This window comes from Gallinula chloropus (genome assembly GCF_964237585.1).
Source record: "Gallinula chloropus genome assembly, chromosome: 26".
NCBI classification, from domain to species: domain Eukaryota; kingdom Metazoa; phylum Chordata; class Aves; order Gruiformes; family Rallidae; genus Gallinula; species Gallinula chloropus.
In genome coordinates, this window is record NC_140111.1 from 2,766,565 (window position 1) to 2,787,960 (window position 21,396).

The 21,396-nt window shown below is 45.8% G+C and overlaps 2 protein-coding genes across 2 annotated transcripts in view; one reads left to right on the forward strand and one right to left on the reverse strand.

The window, feature by feature from the left end:
- Window positions 1-7,496, reverse strand: part of IKZF3 (IKAROS family zinc finger 3) — a gene marked incomplete at both ends in the record, with an annotated part of 32,257 nt that extends 24,761 nt beyond the window's left edge. The window contains 3 exons of the mRNA XM_084275534.1: window positions 3,324-3,434; window positions 4,675-4,728; window positions 7,445-7,496. Coding sequence (XP_084131660.1) covers window positions 3,324-3,434; window positions 4,675-4,728; window positions 7,445-7,496 — 217 coding nt within the window. The remainder of the gene's footprint in view (window positions 1-3,323; window positions 3,435-4,674; window positions 4,729-7,444) is intronic.
- Window positions 7,497-14,970: 7,474 nt separating this feature from the next.
- ZPBP2 (zona pellucida binding protein 2) lies at window positions 14,971-21,396 on the forward strand (the record flags this gene model as incomplete). Its single annotated transcript, XM_084275364.1, has 8 exons — window positions 14,971-15,067; window positions 16,323-16,403; window positions 16,924-17,049; window positions 17,574-17,735; window positions 18,581-18,799; window positions 19,965-20,050; window positions 20,567-20,744; window positions 21,269-21,396. The coding sequence occupies 8 exons, from the start codon at window positions 14,971-14,973 to the stop codon at window positions 21,364-21,366; spliced, it is 1,047 nt and encodes a 348-aa protein (XP_084131490.1). The 3' UTR covers window positions 21,367-21,396.

Here is a 21,396-nt window from a genome sequence, read left to right on the forward strand (position 1 = left end):
ATGCTTGAGAGAACATGGAAAACCAAGACATAATTGAAGCAATGTGCTCCTGACATTAAGGTGGTGGAAAGCAGGCTATCAAATGCTTGATCTCACTCTACGAGTCAGTGGCCTCATGGTCTTCTGATGGCTTCCAACAGATGGAACAAACCCTGTGGGCATGGATCATGCAGGGGTTTGGGATGACAATAAAGGAGAGTTTTCTGTGATGCAGACTATCATCAGTGATGAACTGTGAAGATACTGAAGCAGAATTGCTCACTCACAAAAGGGATGGATCATGAATACCATGGTACAATGATAACCACACAAACATCTTCCATCATTTCTCTTTAGGTTTGATACACAATGAAGGTTTTAGTGATAACACCTGAAAAAGTGCCAAAGGGTTTGGATTTTTTAAAGAGACAGCCTTCTCAGGTGTAGGCAGAACACAGTCCATTTCCTAAGAGCCATCAGCAATACTGATGATATTTCTATTCTGTGATTCTGGAGAACACTACATAGCGATTTTTACCAGGGTTAGTGATCCCTGAACAATAATACTCCCACCAGGGCAGCACTGTCAGAATGTGGTTTCACTTATCTAGAAGTAAGACAGATAGTTATTGACCCACAAGAACTGCTCAGTGACTAATGCAGCTGCTGCTGTTGACCCACAATTTATGCAGTAGGCATGACACGAAAGCTAAGAGTCTTTCTGAGTTTTAGTACCCAACAGCAACTGAATGGCACTGTTAGGAATAAATTTAAATGCCCCTTCTGCTATTTGCATAGTTCTAGCACAGCATGTTAAAATATTTAAGATTTACTGTGCTTCCTTATCAGAATGACTGTAGAGATCTATGTGAAGTGATGTCGTTACTCAATGTATCCATTTTATTTGTACCATAGTACTCTGAGGTACTCTAGTTATCTTTTTTGGACATTTAAACCAGCTTTCTCCTAGCAATCATCTCTTTATACCCATAGTGAGAATCAAAGAATAGAGCACTGGGGTACTGAGTAGGTTCCTACCCACTTTATAATGAATGAACGCTCTAACGATGAGGAGTCTATCAGTGGACCTGCTGTTTTATTGATATTTATAGCATTATCTCTGGGATTTACATTTCCAGTATTTGCATTCCAGAGGAAACTGTAAAGAGACTTTAAGAGATCAGCAGCAATACGAAAAATGAATACTATACCAGAGCAGTATCAATATAAACATTATCCAAGGTGTTTGAGTTGGACCTGACTTAAACATATGGAAAAGAGCCTGAGAAACAGTACTGAAGCTGAAGGGTGTAGGTTAGTCAAGGGACTGAAGAAAGTCTTGCTAGATGCCATGATGCTGCACCTGGAAGAGGCATAGACAGGGCTCCTGGAATGGGAAGGTGGGGAGAAGCTACAACAAATCCCCTTGGATGGTCAGTGTTGAGGGGTTTGTGAAAGAAACCCTGTCTGATTTCTCGTATCATAGGATCACAGAATGGTTTGTGTTGGAAGGGACTTCAAAGATCAACTAGTTCCAACCCCCCTGCCATGGGCAGGGACACCCTTTGCTAGACCAGGTTGCCCAAGCCACAGTTAAGAGGAGCAAAGGACAGGGGCACTGGGAAGGCAGAGGTAAAAGAAGCGAGCTAGTACAAGTAGAAACAGTGTAAGAAGTGGACAAATAGCTGGAACATGTCTTAGAATATTTTACGTGCTGTGGGATCTGAGAGATGCCTTGGATATGGAAAAAGCCCAGGCATTCCATGTTCTGTGGATAAAAACATTAACCATCTCTTTTTAGGGTCAGCAGAGTAGAACTCACCTGCCCCAGCCAGATTTTATACTGCAGGCATTTCTACTAAGCTACTTGCCACTGAGTATAAACTGAGTTCTGCTAAGAACCACCTGCCTGGGCACACGAGGCATTTCACCCTCAGACACCCCAATCTTGTCAGAAAACCTGTGTGCTTCTCTATTCTCTAACCAGACCCCAGTACAGCCAGATACCAGCACAGTTCTAGGCACTGGTGCTGTGGCTGCCTAAGTGAGATTAACGTCACCTTCCTCGTGGGGCTCTTTTGCTAGTGCAGCACTCCCTCGAGTGTTTTATGCTGTTTTGTACTTTGTTAACAAATAGATACAAATTTAATCTTTAATAATGCAAAAATTTAACATCTGACCACTTCATTTTAGCCCAAAATACAGTAATCACATCAGTGTTGCCAAAACCAACTGTGGCTACTTGGGCAACCAAAACAGAGGCAATTCTTACGTGATTTACTCAATTCATGTGATATATAAATGCTACCTCAAAACTCCCAACCAAAGCCACAGACATCATTTCTCTTGACACTGCTGTACTGCCATGGACATGCAGCACTCGAAAGGCAACGTGAAACTGGTGAAACAATGTCTGTCTTTTCCTCAGTCTACGTATACCACATCCTCTACCAGGCAGCATTTTTCACTGTTTGTGGTTGAGAACTGGCATAAATGAACACGATTAGTTCACTGGCAGGAATGTTTATTAGTGCTGTGATTTCAGTCCACCAGTTTCTAGATCCAGGAAGAAATTCAGAGTCTGTTTCTCTACATCTATGTCACATCCAGATCCTGAACTCCAAGGGCCTCTAAGATTGGTGTGTCTGGGAGCTGCTGCTTTTACCTGTTCAGTGGAGTGGGCCTCCTAGTTTGTAAAGATACACTGACATACGTGTTTGTGTAAAACCTCTTAACTTAAAAACAGTGCACATTGTTTTCCTATTTTGTCCATACCTGTGCCTTCTTTCAGAGCTGTACAGGAAGGATTTACTGCTCAATCTGAACGATAAGCATGGTAAAATGACCAGCCTTCTGTTCACCCACAGTTTAAGTAGAGGATTACAGCTACAGTTTTAAATTCTACAGGGCTGAGTTGCCCTGTCAATCTGAGGTAACTTGGGCTTTCTTAAAAACAAATAGTTGGTTTCCAGATCTGAGTAGCTTAACTTGTAAAAAGTGCAGTCCTAACACATATTTGTCCTATGCAAACTACTCTTAAACAGTTGTAATGCTACAACATGCATGAAGAGACCAGGTGCACGGGCTTTTTTCCCTTGCTATCCATGTTGCACAGATCCTGTAGAAGTGACCTTTATAAAATGCACCTGAAGTTCCCTGATTAAAAAACCCCGACATTCTACTTCTTTTTAGAGCATGTTAAAACACTTTATCCTGTGATGGTATCCTTATTCCCTTTACAGACATGCAGGCAACCCAAAGCCCTTCTATTCTCTCATGCAATAATCAGATGAGTAAACCCCCCAATATAACTATTGTTTTTCATAATTCAATCTGCAGTTTACCTCCTGCTTCTTCATTAGACTGATTATGTTCCTTCACATCTTCCACATTATCCATACTTTCCATTTCCTGGGATTTATTCAGATTACAGTCTGCCAAAACTTCTTGTCCTTCTGGGAAAAAAAGAAACAACAAACCAATAATTAATTAACCATTTATGCTCCAAAAATATCTCCAGGCAGCTCCCTCAAAGTATCTACAGACTCCCAATGCCCACAGTGTTCTTCCTGTAGCTGCATGAGCTGCAGTCGGGTTGCATGGATTTGCTTCACGAAGTCATACAGAAACTCTCACACAGAGCACACACCTCTAATGAAGTCTCAAGCTTCTGCTCAGATTTAACTGTTCCTGAAACTGTTTTAAAGGAGATCAAGCCAGGAGTAAGTTCCACTGCACGCAACTCGGTGTATCCTACGCATTCTGCTAAGTGCTGCTAGCAGGTAAGGAAGGAAGGTCCTCAGAACATGGGAGGAATCACAGCTCTACTTTATTCATTTGAGCAAAATATTAATCATCCTGGCCTCAGGCCAGGAAACTGCTCAACAAGCACATTTAATCGGAAGCCTCTTTGAACCCAGTTGCACTCTCCTGCTTATTGCACCTCTGCCTTCTTAAACATCGACTTTATGAGCATGTTTTCTGCTGATCACTGAGGCAGCAGGACGCCCCAGAAACGCAGGCTGAATTTTTAACTGTAGTGAAATCTATTTGGGTGAAGTTTTGCAAATAAAGGCTCTTTCTTACACCCATAACACGGGCTAACTCAATTCTGTGCATATTTCTGAGTGTCAGATCAGTATTCCGTTTAAAACAAGCTGTTTTCTTGGAATGATCCTGTGAATTATTAATGTTCACAGCAACGAAATTGCTGTTAAAATTGTTAAAGTTGTCTGGCTTAACAGTTGGACAACAGTAAAACACTACCCAACGCTTCTCAAGCTGAACGTTACATTGAATCTGAGAAGTTTATTTTCTTGTTAATAAAAATAACAACAACACTTGTCCAACTCACCCAAGAAGTTTGTTTTCATATTTTCAGAAATGCAGCCAACCAGAAGAATCACATTATTCCTGCTTCCCTAATCAAAACTTCTCGCTTGTGTCTGAAAACATTTCCTTTCCTACTACACAGCCTTTATTTCCCCCTTCAGTATCATTTTTTTTTTAATATTATATTGAACTTCCACGTTTTGTTTCAATTGTGGAATTTACTTTTTGCCTTCAGTGCCCACCTTTGGATTTGGGACTGTGATATTCAGCATCCTGAGAATCTAAAACAACCCACGTTTTTCTCCATTTAAATTCAAATCTTTCCAGAGAGGGTGAAAGAAGATAACATGAACAGAACAGTACCTGCAGCCATGGGCTGTTCCTGGGAATTACTCAGGTCCATACCTGCCTCTGAATCTGCAAGAGAGAGAAAGCAGCTGAGTTCCTTCATATTCAGAACCATTCAGGACACAGTTATTGAAGTTTTACAAATTCCTGTTTTCTTGACTGGAAAGCAAAATTGAAAAAGAAGTATTTTCAAAGAAATAACAATTGTTATGTTTCATTGTACAACTTCTTTATATCTGGAGTGCTGGCATGTGCCCAGAAAAAGGATTAACTATGGTTTTGTAACCTAAAACTAGCAGGGAACAGAGTAGCTCGCACTTTCGCTTTGCCATCTCCTGCTGCACCATGTGAGCACAGCATAGCGGTAGTAACTCTGTAGGAAGCACAAAGTACAAGGTGTTTGTACATTCCTGCAGGATAAAAAGGGAAAATTCTACTCTTCACAAGATCCATGTGGTTTTAGTGGGAATGCAGCCTAATTCCCCTTTAGAAATCCCGATAGGGATCACGTGTCAAGAGCTGGTTTCAAGTGTTAGAGGAACACACAAGGCCTGGTTCCCAAAAGTGCTGGGCACTCAGCAGCCCACTCAGACAATGGGCACTGCGGGTACTTACACCTCCCACCCCAGTACCCAAATTCAGGCTGTGAGTTTAACTGGAGGCACAGACCTGCCCTGCCCAGTTCAGTCTTTACTCAATGCTTTGCTGCCTTGAGATTTCATTAACCTCAGGGTTGATTTTACCAGTGTCACAGCTACCGGCTTCCTTCCTCCTTTCCCCTCTCTTTTTACATGCCAAAAGTATTTTATCATTTCTGAAATTAAAAAAAAAAGAACAGCTCCAGAACTCATAAAATTCATTCCTGGCAGTTACATAACAGAAATACACCATGCAGTGGCCATGAGGTGTTAACCACTAGTGACATTTACCCTGTAATTATCTGTTGTTACCACCACTGCATATGGAACATTTTTGTGGTCTCTGCAACGTCAAAATATAAAGCTGTTAAAGCTACAGCAAAGCAGCCACGTATCAGATGAGGCTATCCAAAAACCTGCATGAATAGAGGGTGGCTGATGCAGCCAGAGAAGAGAAAAAAAGTTGCAACAAAAGAACTATCCAACAAAGAATTAAGAGGGTTTTTTAAGGTTTGGTTCTGTTGTTTCCTAAACGAAAGGGTTGGGCTCCCATTTCTCAATAGTGGGTCTAAGAGTTACATTCTGCATGTAGTTCCCATTACTCTTAACCAGCTGTTACCAAAGTGCAGCAAGAAAAAACCCAACACATTTAGGGATGGACTTCTTAATAATTCAAGGAATCCATCAGCGGCCTGAGCTCTCCAGGGTGTAACTCCTGACTGGAGACAAGTTGTTAAGCTATTAGTACTTATGAAATATATCCTAAAATTAAATCAGAGCTCCTGTCCTTTCAAGCAAATTGAGGAGGAGCGCAAGCTTTGTGCTAAGCACCTTTTATTAGAGCTAAGAAGGTTGCCTTAACTTGTGCCAGGACAGCCACAGAATTAAGTAACAAGAGGTCCAAATATTTACTGAACCTGTATTTTTAAAATAAATACACAAAGCCAAGGAACTCTGTAGTCACTGGTCTTAATTTGTCTGCTTTGTTTTATCATACCAGGAAGAGTGAGGTCCCAAGAAGTAAACGGACCAGTTTATACTGCAAATAGCGACGGGGAAACATCAGTAAATACATGGTACATTTCTCTCTACACCAATTTTAGTTTTATATTGCAATAATATAGATATTTAAATAACACAAACCCTTGTAATTGTGCAAACAATTAATCTTTGGGCAAGACAATGAAATCCCCATTATTCTGTAATACTTGAATTAGATTTTAATTGCATTCAGAAATCCTGTGCTGTTGCCCCACTTGGGTGATAAAGCACTGAACTGGTCCAAACTCCAGGATTAAGCAGAAGGAGCTCCTGCCAGGTGGGGGGAGAGGTGTGGCTTGGAAACTGCAGCAGTTCTGCCTTCCCCAGGGCTGCCAGGAGGTCTTGAAATAAAAAATTCAAGCCTCTATGCAGCTGCTTCAAATCAGGTAATTCTGCATCTATTCCTGTATAAATAAGGTCGGTTTAGAAGCTCTGGCATCCCCCAGGACACCTCCTGAGCACACAGCCACTCCACTCAGGATGCAGACGTTTTCAGCTTATCAGGGAGATCACATCAGCAGAAGCTTGTGTGCAGAGAGCTCAGTGCAACACCCCGGACAGTGTGAGCACCCAACCGTTCTGTGCCGAGCGCTGCTGAGCTGCAGCAACAGGGGAACTAACCCCTGGAGAACAGCACTGCCTGAACCAAACAGCCCAGCAGGACCAGTTCACCTGCTTACCACTGAGATGGTCTCTGTGTAGTTATTTCCATGTTGTTAAGCACAACAGGTTTCTGTCCACGACGGGCTGCTGGGCAATACAACCCTTCCAAAGAGGTAAGAACACCACCACACCATACAGCATCGCTCTTTTTGGTTGAGAAATATCCCAGTTTCTGTAGCCCTTTCAAGCCTCCAACCTCTGCTCGTCAGAACCTGGTTTCTTTATGATATCAGCTTCTTACAGCCTTAGTGGTCACTTAATATTTAACATCAGGTCTGTTTGCTGAGTAAAGTATTTTAAGCCAGATCCTTCGCTGTCTCCCATTAAGTGTGCTGGAAGGAGAAGGTCTAGGAAGCTTCTAAAGCTTCTATACCTGGTTCTGTAGAAACAAGACCATATTTCTATCCAAGGTTCAGAAAAGCACAACATGGGAAATCACTTACAGAATAGGTTAATCTTCCCAGGCTTCAAAGAGATCCAGTGACTAGGGTGCATGGAAAGGAGATGCTCGTCTTGTGTGCTGCCGCTGACACACGATGCTCATTTACAAAGCAGAAGTAAGATTCATGTGCCTTTGAAACCAGTCCTTGGCCATCCTGTGTTCTACACCAATAGCCAAAGTGAGCAAACATATTCAAATAACTTGCTAAAAAAGCACTGTGGCGTTTTAATGCCCAACTGCATTGAGACTCCATCCTGGTATCTGATCCGTTAACAGAAGTGACAAAACAGCCTGTTTGTATTTAACCCCCTCCCCTTCCAATTGATGTTTTACAAAGAACTGATCACAGTAACACCCTTCTGTCATCAATACAGCTGTAAGCAACAGACCAGGAGGTACACCTTGAATTATTATACTCTTACCTGTTTGCCTCCACAGTGAAAACCAGAACGTTGAGTTTTTACCACCAGCTGCAGTTTTCAACCCAACAGCACTGCGAAAAGGACATCTTCCCAAATCCCATATGCTCTTAGTCCTTCTAGCACAGCATACAGAGCAAACACCGCCTGTTTCCTTGTCTTTACACCGTCTTAAGAGGCACAAGCAAGCCGAAATAAAACCACACCAATCCTGGCTCCTGCTCTACAGGTAGACTCCCAGTGCCTTATTCCTAAAAGCTCACAGAAGAGCCAGTGTTTCTGCTATGTACATCAGTCAACCTCTTTCACCCCAGCAGGTTTTTCACCTTCAACCCACATTAAAGAGAGAAAGCCTATCTAATTTCCCCACTGAACGACCTTCTTCAGTATTTAGAGTCTCACTGGATTTCTGAGGAAGGTACCTGGACCACATAAACTCTTTGCAGGGTCTCCAATATCTTGCTGCTCGTAAGCGCCGTGTGATGTTTGAAATGACACGGACCTTTGAGGTGCACATGTCATTTTGGAAATCTTGACAGGCAAGGTGTGACTGAGGGTAACGTTTTTCTCACTGTGGTATATGACCTTCTGAAAACAGCTGGCTGCCTTTTAGCAATCCAAGATGTCCTTCCCAGCAAAGCACATGGAAATGACGGCATGAGGTCAGTTCTTGTGATCTTTGCAAAAAATAAACCAGTTGTGAAGGGATATAACCCAGCAGATCACAGACTTTGGTTTCCTAGACCCAGGTCTCCTACACTCTCACCAGTGCCTGTTTTCCGGTCGATGACCATACTGAGCCTCCTCACACTGAGCACAGAAAATTAAAGGACAGAAGTGTCACCCCTTGGTTCTCAAAGGTACATTTCTCACTGCCTGCAGCGGAACTGGTATTTTCCCCAGACCCATGAAAACAGAGACATGTAGCAGCTACTGTATCCAGATATAACACAATATATCACCGTCCTTACATTAACTTCAGCCCAAAGGTAACAAGCTCAGGCACATTAACTGATCCTCATAATCCCCACACACAGAATTTAACCCTGAGGGATTATTCGCATGTTAACTTGTAAGTGTACAAGAAATAGGAACACAAAAAATAGATTTCTTAAATAACCTCGACTGTAGTGGCAGAACCATGCTTATTTTCTAATCAGAGACTAACAGGAGTGACATGGAGCCTTCTTCTCCCACAAGAGACACAGAGTGAACCCAATTTGGCCAAGAAAACGAAGCTGCGTTTTTAAGTGCCAAACTGCCAACAAACCTATTCTTTCAAAGCATTAGTTACATCTCTCGAACAGAGAGAGTTAAGTCAGATTCTATGTGAGCAAATAGTTAAATATAAACATTTTTTAAAAAAACTTTAGCAAAGGAAATGACATTTTTGAATAGGCAGCTGCACCTAACTTAACCAAAACCCTCAAGTCATTAATTTGCAGCGGAATCTCAACTCAAGCCCTTAAAAAGATTACTTTAGCAAGAGTATCCATCTCTGAACTAATAAACCAAGCGATGCTTTGCGATGCTTCTTTGCCAGACTGGTTAATAACACTGGTAATTTTTATTTCCTTCAGAAGCAAATTACGCTGCAGCCCAAGATGAACCCACAAGTTGCTTTTTGCTGCCTCCAAAAAAGTTACACGTACGTTTTACAAGTGAAAAAACCCCAGTGCACCCTTGAATTTGTTAAAACGAATAGGAGCAGCAGATAAAGCCAGCTCTAAACCCCAACTTCATCATACATATTGTGAGGCTTCTGAAATTAAAGAAGGGGGGGGGGGAGGAAAAGCCCCGTTCGTTTCCTGTGTAATTGCAACAGGCGATTAGATTTCTCCTCCAGAAGCTGCTATCTGCAGAAAGCGCTGAAGAAGCCGCTTGGAAATAAACGGGAGGTGGAGCACGGTGCGAGCGCCCGAGCGGGGCCGGCGGGGAAGAACGGGCAGCGGCAGCGTCCTGCGCCCCCCGCCCCCTACTCCGGCCCGGGGAAAGAGCGGGGTCGTTTCTCACCTTCCATGCTACGGCCACGGGTCCCGGCTCCACCTGCCCGTCCGGGCTCAGGGACTGTCAGCGCGGGTGGTGCGAGTTCACCGGCCTCGCCTCCCCCGGGGCACCGCGACATCCGGCCCGGCGCGGCGGAGGCGCTCGGCGGGCGGAGAGCGGCGCCGGGCGGCGGAGAGCGGAGCCGACCCGATCCCAGCACCCCGGCCCCTCTCTTGCCGCCGAGCTCGCCGGTGGTGCCAGGCGATGACCGGCGGAAACGGTCCCCTCAGGAGGGGAAGCAGCGGGGACCGGGGGGCTGCGGGCAGAGCGTGTTTTGGGGGGCTGCGGGTGGCCCCAACCCTTTTCGCAGGACGAGTGGCAGCAGAGTGAAGAGTTCAGAAGGGAAGGCTGACACCAGTCCGAGTGTCCCGCTCTCCTCCATCAGCCTGGGGAAGGATGTCAATGAGGCCATCCTGCAGCAGCCAGCACAGGCAGGTGGTGAACCCCGGGCCAGCAGAGCTTGGAGCACCCCTGCACCCCCACCACGCACCGAGGGGCCAAAAAAACCCCACTGGAAGCCCTGTGCCTTAGAGAAAACATCCCTCTGCTTCACGGGAGATAAGGTCTTCCCCCAGCATCAGAGGGGGCTCCACAGGTGAAGAAGCCAAGTCCTTAGGCAGGGAAACAGGCAGGAATGGGACCGAGGAGAGCGGCTCCAGGAGATAAACCAATGGAACAGGAGTAACACGACCCTGAGGGCTCAGACACGCTCCCGTGTTCCCGGGGAGCAGCCAGGGAATCACACATCTTGAGCTAGGTCCATAGTTCCCTCCAGCCCGCATCTCCATTCACAAGCGTAGCTGCCAAGAAGCCTACAGCATTCCACCCGGCTCCCTGGGGCTGGCAGGCGGGAAGCCGTTCCACTAACGGATCCACAGCAGTTACAGACAGTCACTCCAAAATACTCCTTAGCCCTTTTTTTTTTCCTCTCTCTTCAGGGAGCCCTTCATCTTTACAACCCACAGCAAGCGGTAGCACCCAAAATAGCAGGAAAGCCATTTGTGATGACTTGGCTTAGGTCACTCAAGGGGCAGCAGCTATTCATAGGGCGACACGGAGCTATTTGGCACTGCAGACTCCTGACTCACTTTATTTTACTCCACAGAGCTGAGCAGCCTAAGCCTTTACTAGAACCAGTGTGGCAATTGAGCACTGTGATCCTCACACCCCTGAAAGAACAACTCCTTTTCTACATACTGATTTCCTCTGTGTGCAGCTTGTCCTGGCTCTGTTTACACATCATGTAAACATGGTAACGCAGCCTTGACCGTTAAACGGATGCTGCTTTCTTTGCATTATTCCTTAACAGATCACATTCCTCAGACTGGATATTAAAGTTAAATGAGAGTAAAACAAAACTTAAGTTAGCCAGTTTTCTTAACAAAATGGCATTGTTATGCAGAGGTTACAAAGTTGTTTAATAAATTAACCCAAAGATTTGTTTCATTCAAAGTACCAGGGGGATTGTTAAACGGTGGCTCCTGTACATTCAAGACAGCAGCCTGAGAGGAGGCTCTGAGCACCCTGAGCAAGTGCAGGATGTCCCAGAGTAGGGGGGCGGCACCAGGTGACCTTTACAGGTCCCTCCTGACCCAAACCCTTTGACAGCTCACCAGGAAGCGTGAGCTGTGCCAGACCAGTGCAGACTTGACTTCCTACGCAAGCCCAGCACTACCCACGACATCTTGTTTCACCCAGAGCTATTTCCCAAGAAAAGCCCTAACGAGCGACTAGCTGGCCTAGATCTCAGATCAGCACAGCATGGAACAGTCCAGACCTGCTGTGCTTCACCATCGGCAAGAGGTCGTGTTTGCAGCTTCAAACTCTGTCAGTCAGACAGCTGAGAGAGGGGAAAAAGGAAAACAGACCCACGACACTGTAGGTGTAAGGCTCACTGATGGTTTTCAGCACAACCAAAGCAGGTGGGCTTCTGGATTCTTGGAGTAATGCTGCATCTGTTTATTACAGTTCTGTACTTACTTCATCACATCATGCTTTTGGTTTGGGTTTTTTTTTGGCCCTGAAACCCAGCTGCATTTTAAACCGGGAAATTAATGTTTGGGGGTAAGAAGTTGACAGAAGCTTAATGGATTTTGTTCCTTTACTACGTAGTTTTTCCACAAAAGGGTCCAGAAATCAGTAATAATACTCACGCAACTCAGGGACCTACAGGTGGCAAATGAAACTGTGATCTGACCTGATCACTCAGACAGAAAACCAAAGAGAGTGAGCAGGAATTACCATAGCTCAGGTGTGCCACAACAAGACAACAGGGAAACGTGATTCCCCCACTTCCTTTCTGCATCGTGTCAACAACTGCTTCTTAAACTGATGCTTTTCCATCACTTGAAAACAAGAGTCTGGAATTATAGCATTATAAAAAAGATATCCAGGATAATCAAGCCCAACTCTCAGCCCGATTCCTGGCAACCTTGTATTCCCCTTCCAGAACCATTTAAAAATTAGGAAGGTTTCTTGCTCCTATGAACTTTAAGGAAGCCCTGGAAATTACAATGTGGTGACCAGATATCTCTGTATTCCATACCGGGATTATTCACAGCCATTTAGTCTGATATTAAATCTTTACTTTCCTTCACATTCACCATCAGACTCTCAATCTCTCTGCTTTTATTTCAAGGGCAGAACTCAAAATAACTGGGGTTTGCCAGCCTATTAAAAAATGCCACCATGTTCATCGTGACCCTCCTTGGCATCACCCCCACTCTAGGTCACTCACCTTGAAGATCAGAGACAAAACTTGTCTTCCGCATCCCAGGTAACACCTCTCCAGGGCTGTGCACAACACATCCACGTGACACTACAGTCCTGGAAATCCCTCTATTTCCTAGGATAAAATATTTGGCTTTTTAATATCTACTCATACCACAATCAAGTTTACAAGAGGTTTTAAGTTTTTTCCTCTTCTATCGTTTCCCACTGACAGAGCTTCTGGCTGCTAAGCAAAGACACCTACTAATTCATAAATTACTTCACCTTTCGTTCTATTAAACCCTTCCCACACCACTACCTTGTTCTTAAAGATCACCAGCTTTCTTTTCCCCCTCTAAGCTTATAAATCCGTCACAACAATTTATCAATCTGTAACTTAGAAACATCACAGACTCAAAAAGGAATTACTCATTTGACTAAAGACACAGACCAGGACCCTACACTTCTACAGATTCAAAACTGCAGAGAAATCTTTAAAGATGCTATTTTATAATAATTAACAAGGTGGAGACTGATGGGCTGTGTAGGACATCTACATGACAATAGGCTATAAGCATCCTTAGGAGCAGGGGATGTTCAGACTGAAGTGTGAGTAGTTTACAGCAGACACGTTAAAAACTGAATCATTTTGCCTATATGGCGTAAGCGTGAAATGTTAACTTTGAGTAAAACTGAAAACATTCAACACATGGGAACATGCTGGATCTTTTGAGGTGGTCCTAATTATGAACTGTTCGGCAGCTCAAGGAAATTAAAAATGAAAACCCTGACATAGTTCCTGTACCTTAACCGACATCTTGAGAGTTAATATCTTGGTCTAAGGAAGAAGAAAGCGTGGCCGCTTCCCTGCAAAGAGAGAGAAGTGAAATCATGAGGCAGTACTCACATTTAGTAGAGCAACAAGTTCTGCAAGACGTGGAACGTGAGGGACACTACTTTAAAAAGCCACCAGGCTTGAGTAAAAGTATTTTCCATTAATAATTTCGTATTTTCCTTTTCACAATTTTATTTTTGTTGCGCTTTATTAAAAAAAACTCTTGAGTGCTTGGGGTTTTCTTACATGGGAGCATTGAATTAAAACTTTTACACCGATTTACAAAAATAACTGTCATTCCTGTGCTGGTTGGTTCCATATTTGTTATGCAAATACCATTACATCATTTTTGGACACTGGCACGGTCAGTGGCGTCAGGGCAACACAGAGTCACAGAGTAGGGGTGGGAAGGGACCTCCAGAGCTCGTCGGGTCCAACCCCCCTGCCAAAGCAGGTCCCTAGGACAGGTCGCATAGGTCAGTGTCCAGACAGGTCTGGAATATCTCCAGAGAAGAAGACGCCACAGCCCCCCTGGGCAGCCTGTTCCAAGTGATTTAGCTAATTACCAGAGGCTTGGCGGCTGCTCCTGATCTCATGGCTCAAGACAGGCGGCGTACTCAGGTGTGAGGACCATCCACTCCCTGTTCAGCTGCGAGTATTTCCATAACACTCACTCTAGAAACAAAATATTTATACTTTTAAAAGGCACAAGCAAGCCTTCCAAAACACATAACTGACATAAAAAAACCACCGAGTTCTTGAAGTAATAGTGTGGCACACAGCTTTATTTTCGAGAGAACAGGATATGCCCGGCTCTTATTTTCAGTCTTTCTCACAGCAGGCAGCAGGAATGGGGTTTTTTTGTTTTTAAGCTGAAAAGTACGTGCCCTGTAATGACTCGCTCCAGAAACCTGCAGCTAGCAAAGCTTGCCGTTGCCTTACCGAAGGCCTTCGTACTCGAAACAGGGAGCTGGAGGTGCCAAGCCCGGCCGCCCCTGCGGTTACGGGGCAGGCTGGGTGCACGGAGCACTGCCAGACCACAGCCCATGCCCTAACCTCCTCCCCCCTGGAGTTTCCTACCCTTGCCCACACAGCTGGAAACGCCACCTTAGAGCCAAAAATAAGATTTCTCTGCACACTCTGCAAGAGGAGCGCGGTGTTTTCTCAGGCAGCGGGCTGAGGTGTGACAGACAGTGCGGGGGGGGGGACACACGACACAGCTGGGGGCCACGTTCTGCTAGCCGAGTGCCCCACAAGGGCTGTGAAGGGAAAGAAGAAGATTAAAAAGATGCTTTTTAAAATGCAGGGGGTGCGTATGAGGGAGAGAAGAGGCGGCGGAGCGAGGAGCTGTTGCCCCCCCCCCCCCCCCCCGCCTCCTTATCCCACCCAGCCGGGCCGTGAGGCTGCTGGCGGCCGCCCGAGGAGGGAGAGGAAAAGGCGGGAAGCGGCGGGCGCGCGCCCAGCGCCGTTCTGCCCCCGGCCGGGCGGTTGGCGGCCGTTGACGAGGGGGGAGGCGGTATGGCCGGAGGCGGCGGGGGGCGGCGCTGCCCCCCCAGGGGACTCCTGCGGATGGTGGTGGCGGCAATGGTGGCAGGCTGGGGTGTTCTGGCCGAAGGTACCGGGGGAGGGAGGGAGGGAGGGAGGGGCAGGGCACGGGGGTCACAGAATCACAGGATCCCTGGGGCTGGAAAAGACCTTTAAATCGAGTCCAACCGTTCCTGTCCTGTGCTAAACCAGAGCCCTGAGCACCTCACCTCCCCGGCTGTTAAATACGCCCAGGGAAAGTGACTCAGTCCTCTCCTTGGGCAGCCTGTGCCACAGCCCCACAACTCTGCCAGGGAAGAACTTGTCCCTCCCATCTGCTCTGCCCCTGCCCTGGGGCAGCTTGAGCCCATTGCCCCTTGGCCCATCTCCTGTCCCCTGGCTGCAGAGACCATCGCCCACCTCTCTGCACCCTCCTGGCAGGGCAGGGGAGGTGGTGATAATGTCTCCCCTCAGCCTCCTCTTCTCCAGGCTCAACACCCCCAGCTCCTCCTCAGGGGATTTGCCCTCCAGCCCCTTCCCCAGCCTGGTTGCCCTTCTCTGGACTGGCTCCAGGACCCCAATGTCCTTCTGATGGTGAGGAGCCCAGAACTGGACCCAGCACTCGAGGTGCAGCCTCCCCAGTGCCCAGCACAGGGGCACAATCACCTCCCCAGACCTACTGGCCACACTGGGTCTGACACAAGCCAGGATACTGCTGAGGGCAGGGCCTGGCTGCCTGGGGAAAGCAGCTCCCCCACACTGGACCTTCCTTCAGCAGTTGAGATAAAGCCCCTTCATCATCAGAAGGAGCAGATCCTAGTGATGCCCTTCTTCCTTCTGGAGTGCTGGATGGCAGTGGTCAGACCCAGCCATCCCAGTCTGCTGCTGCAGCCTGAGAAAACACAAGTTGTCACAATTTTCACGTCTCCTGGGACTTCTCCTAACCCAAACCCTCATACCCAGACATCTGCCCTGTGTTCCCCGAAAGGCAGACAGGCGCCTAAAGACTCAACACCCTCCCACAGACTCCACATCGCAACCCAGCCCAGTTCTCCCCAGCATTGTTACAAAGAGCCTTAAGCTTTCCAGTCAGACTTTGTAAGTATTTGACTGGCTTTCTGTAAAGAGAACAGCTCAGCTAGGTTTGAACCTGCTGTATGCCAGGGCAGATTTGCAACCCAGGCACTACAGCAACCAAAACAGCAAGAAGTGAGAGCGCTTCTTGTTATGAAAAGGGTGTGGGAACAGCAAAAAAGTAAGAGACAGAAACTCACTAGGATGAAATAAACGGTTAGCAGCCACACGTTTACACTGCTCTCTAACATTCTAAGCCCTTATCCCTGCAGTGATCGCTGTGCCTGAGGAAGAGAGTCATTCTGTTGATTTGATAGAAAAGAATTGTGTTTATGGCGATACCAAACAGGAAGGTAAAGTTGTCTTTTCTAACTGTTTAATGTAGGTCTTACTAGACCTTTAGAATGGAGTTTTAAGGACTGATCACTGTGTAGACAGTGATACAGATGAATTTAGCTAAACACAGTGCCAGAGACCATCCTGAGAGCACACAGTAACGATGGGGTGTGTGTGTGTTTAGAAATACATTTGGCCCATGGTGCTGCTATAAGCACTTCTGAAATGTTAATGCCTAGATGAGGGTTGCCCAATCAGCAACAGGGTCAAAGTTTGGTGGGTTTTGGGACTCTGCAGAGGGATTTGCATGGGATTGAAGCATCTCCCACACACCATCAGCACCAACCCCTCTGTGGACAGTTCCATGATATTAATAAGAACAACTGGAGACAAAAGAGTAACCTTGTGCTTTTCAGGTCCAAACCTAAAAAATAAAACCTTGGTGATGCATTAAATATATATTCTTAAAGGAGCATTTCAGAGACTCCATTGGATCGCAGCGTTTCACATCACTTACCCTATTCTCTTGTGTTGCAGTGAGCGTGTACGTCAAGGTGTTTACAAATAGCCCATTTCTAATATGCATGGATCTGGCTCACTCTCAAGAGGAAGTAATAGATCCCAAGTATTTGTGGGTTGGTCCAGATGGAGAAAATTTAGAAGGTTGGTTGCTTTGTTTGGACTCCAAAGGGTTCCCATTCTGCCTGCCTTAACTCTTCCCCCCCCATCACTACCAGAACAGGCTTCTTACAGCATGTTTTCACAAACAGCCTCTGCCCCGGGGGGGTGGGGAGGCAATTGGGAAAACATGCTGAGGTAGAGAAATGGTTTCTGTTTTCTATTTACAAGGGGAAAAGTCAACCACAAATGGCTAAGTAGATTACTGTACATGAAATCACATATTTTCCTTGTTTCTGTTGATGTCCAAGTAGTCACTCAGTCCTTTGTCAGATTTTCCCACGAGCTCTGACATTAGACTACGCTTCTCCCTCTAAAATTCTCAAATACCTGAGATGGAAAGAAACTTGCATTAAGTCCTAAAGGTCGTAACTTTTAGATTCCTTCAGACCAAGACGAATCAGTGCTGTTATGTACAGGAGCAAGACCTCATCTTCACAGGTTCCACACAAGCAGAGCCTCAGAACCCAGCGTTTCCAGTAATCGAGTATTTCCTGTTTCTGTTCTAGGGCAAATGTATGTGAACCTTACAGAGACAGGAAAGCTGATGGTGATGGGTTTCAGGGTGTCCATGTCTGGAGCCTACACCTGCACTCTGTCTCACAAAGTCATAGACACCATGACAGAACAAGAGAGGGAAGTGTTTGAGACTTACAGATTCATGGTATATGGTAAGACTGAAAAGTTACTATTAAGACAGGCTCTGTAGTTTGGTGGGGTCGTTTAGTGCCTGTTTAATGCCAGAACTGGTCAAGAAAAAATGGATTAGATAACATTTTATCTCAGAATAGAAAGTAATTCTTTTAATGTTTATACAACATGCACCACCCCCTCTCCTGGTTTTGCAGAAGAGTTTTGAATAACTGGTACCCAGGATATATAGCCACTCAAAGAATAAAATAGAAGAATAAAGCAAACTACAGTAACTCCAGTGACAGCCAAGATCCAAAAAGGCAGCCAGTGTCTGAGTGCAGATAGATTACAAACACACCAACACAGAACGAGCTCTCTACCACAGCTGCCCACCTCAGGCTCCTTCCACTATGTGTAACCACCATTCACCAGTATCCCCTCCCCACCCACAGAATAACATTCCCAGAAAGGCTCCAGGAACATTAACTTGCAAAATAACTTGCAAACAACCATTCACTCCTGCACCAGAATCACACATCCCAATCCATTTCAGTTACACAACTTCACAGACACGTTTTTTTTCCAGTTTATCCCACAATTTGAACCTTTTTGTTTGTTTGTTTCAATATTTGGGAGCGGAGCCTTGTAACACAGGCACATAAATTCCTGTGCACTTCCAGGTAAAATGGCTCTTGCTGTTTAATCCAGGCCTGGCAAAGCCAAACCTGTCCTGTCATGGTTAATGAGTAAGCTTTATTTGTTTGTTTACTTTTGAATAAGAGCCCGTCCTTCAGATACAAAGTTCACCAGTACAGATGATAAGGTTCTCTCTAAGACTCAGCCTGTGATCATGCTGCAGGACTCACACACTGTTTTCTCACAGCTTACAGGGAAGCTGACCACACGTACCAGGGGTTTGTTCGCTTCACTACCAGGGAGTGTGAGCTGGCAGCTAACGGCTACTTCTTCGAGGAGCTAAAGAAAATCCTAAACAGCATCATCTCTGATCTGACCTGTCACATCATAGACTCATCCTACAAATGCCATTCTATCAAGATCCCAAAGGCAGGCCTCCAGCAGGAGCTGTTTATTAGCTTTCAAGGTAACAGATTTCAGCGTTTGTTTGGGAGGGATCGTTTGTTTTCACAAACACTCTGAGAGTACAATAAACAGCACCTGAAATACACAGAAACCGAGTCTGCCTCGGGCAATAGCTTCCCCGCTTTCTTTCAGAGCCCCTGTATTTTTTCGGGCTAGCCCACAGATGGAGCTCACAGGCAGTTTATACGTTGGATTTGCAGTATTGCACTTCCTACCCTCGCCAGAAACACTACTTTCCAGGTTGGACAGGACTGTCAACAGGAGATGCCCGAGATGATGCCATGATTATTTTGGGTTTTTTTTAAAGCAGGGAAACGGTTGTTTGTTTGGGGATTTTTTTTTTTCCTTATTGTTTCATTTATAGTAAGCCTGGGAGCCCTGTGGTTTTGCTTGATTCTAGGAAACTGCACAAAGGTTAAAAGCAAGAGCCTCAGAGTTCCCTTATGGTAATTCTGATGCGGCCAAATTACCCCGTGAAACGGTTTGAATCAACCCTGATGGTTGCCCTAATTTAGAGGTGTTTTAGCACTGAGGGAAGGAAGTTATTCATTAGTGCCTTGACCACATTCTCTCCTGTATCTGCTCTTGTCACGTGCCAAGAGGGACCACCCAACAGGTTATGGAACAGTTTCATGGCCATTTTCCCCTCGGTACAGTCAAGAAATACTCAGAAAAGACCAAGGACCCAAAGGTTTTACCAGCCCTTTCTGTAACCTGAGGGTGCCACGTGAGAATTTGGTTCCATCCTTCCTGTCAGCTTCATGGGTTTTTTCCCCCACATAGTTTTATTGTTTGACCTCTGACTCTTACTGGAACAAAGTGATTTAAATAACTGGATAGAAGCCACCAGGACCAAGCCTGGTTTCCCCCCTTTTATCAGTCACTCATCTTTCAAACCCTCTGGATCAAGGGAACTGCTTCAAAGCAGGATCCTGGCTGCAGCAGTGACAGGTGAAAGGGAAAAAACCACCACTCCTCAGAAATTAGAGGCAAAATTAAGAAGGAAAATCAGATCAGATGAAGTGAGCACCTTAAGATGCTCAAGGCAATAATGCTGCTTATTTGTTGATGTTTTCAGAAGGGAACTCTAGGTACCTGCTTGAGGTATCAGAGTTCACTGTGACATGTTCTTCACCACACCTACAGGTATCTTTTCCCTCCCACAGTCAGTCCCTTCACCCCAGGATGGGAAGAAGTTTGCCAACAGGTTCCTTACGATTGCGAAGACGCCACGAACACCAGAGTTCAAGAGGTTCTGTGCCAGCCACACTTGTGCCTCCCCTGCCTAACTAACCCCTGCCTTAGCTGCTATGGATTTGACTGGTAGTAATCCAGCTTCACCCAGGTTTTATGGGATTAGTATCACTGTCAATGATGGCTCGTGGATTTCAAATAATTCAGCTCAGAATGGAAAACTGTAGGAGTCAAATTGCTCCAAACAGTTTTAAAAGTAAACACAGGCTCATAGCTTCCTTTATATTCACTGCCAAGGATAAAGAACTGTAAGCATTAGTATTTATATTAGCACACTAAACTCCCAGTCCTCTAAAGTCACTTTGATTTCTGATTTGGTAAATGAAATACGATTTGAAGCAAATCTGCTGTAGGTGCTTTTGTCGGATTGGGTGCTGGGTCTGATCCCAGGCCAAGGGGACACCACGGTGAAGGTGACAGCTCAGCGCAGGACTAAAACACCCTTACTGACCTCTGCACACCAGGCAAAGCAGAACCCACTGGGCTTTATTCTTCCCATGTTTCTGCATTTCAGGCAAGAGAGCGAATCGGAGAGTTTTTCAGTTTGCAGACGTACGCCCTGAAGCACGAGTTTCAGACTGTTCCCACCATACACTACGTGGAGAACAGTTTCTCCGTCACTCACGTTGACAGTTGCCCACCAGGGTTTGGGAAAAACAATGTCACCCACAAGAGCTGCGCGAGCTGCTGCGGTAAATACCAGGGGCACTGATTGAAAGAGAGGCATTAGCTCTGAGCTGGGGCTTCCCTGAAGGGTGCTTGGGAAACAGCAGTGTCAAGAGCAACACTATTTCCACTCATCTCTTGGAAACACACTCACATCAGAGATTTAAGACACAACAACTGAGGGGAACAGAAAACAGGCTGGCAGTGTTTGTCAGCACGCTCGTAGGTGTAGCTGCCTTTCCAACTGAAGTGAGTGGAAGCAGTGAAGTGAAGTGGGCTTTTTTTTCCTTCCAGGACACTGGGGACTGGCCGTGCTCAGGATACAGAGCAAATAACAAACACCTCAATGTCAGCGCTGCTGGAAAACATGCAGCTGTTTCAGAGGCTGCTCTGCCAGCAGCACCTACTGCTGGTTCTGGAGTTCGGGGTGTTTAGTGAGTCAGGTTGGGCAAGCTCTGAGACAGGCTGTCACTTACAGCCTCAGGAAAGCACATGGTGTTGTCTGACAGCTCTGGCTCCAGCTGACACACTGACTGTGTTCTCTTTACAGTGGTTTGTGACCCCGGAACTTACAGCCCTAACAACGGAGTGACCTGCCAGATCTGTAGAAAGCCTGGAGTCCAACAGTACGGAGCCAGATCTTGCTAATAAACTGAGGAGAGACATTGGAAACCCAAA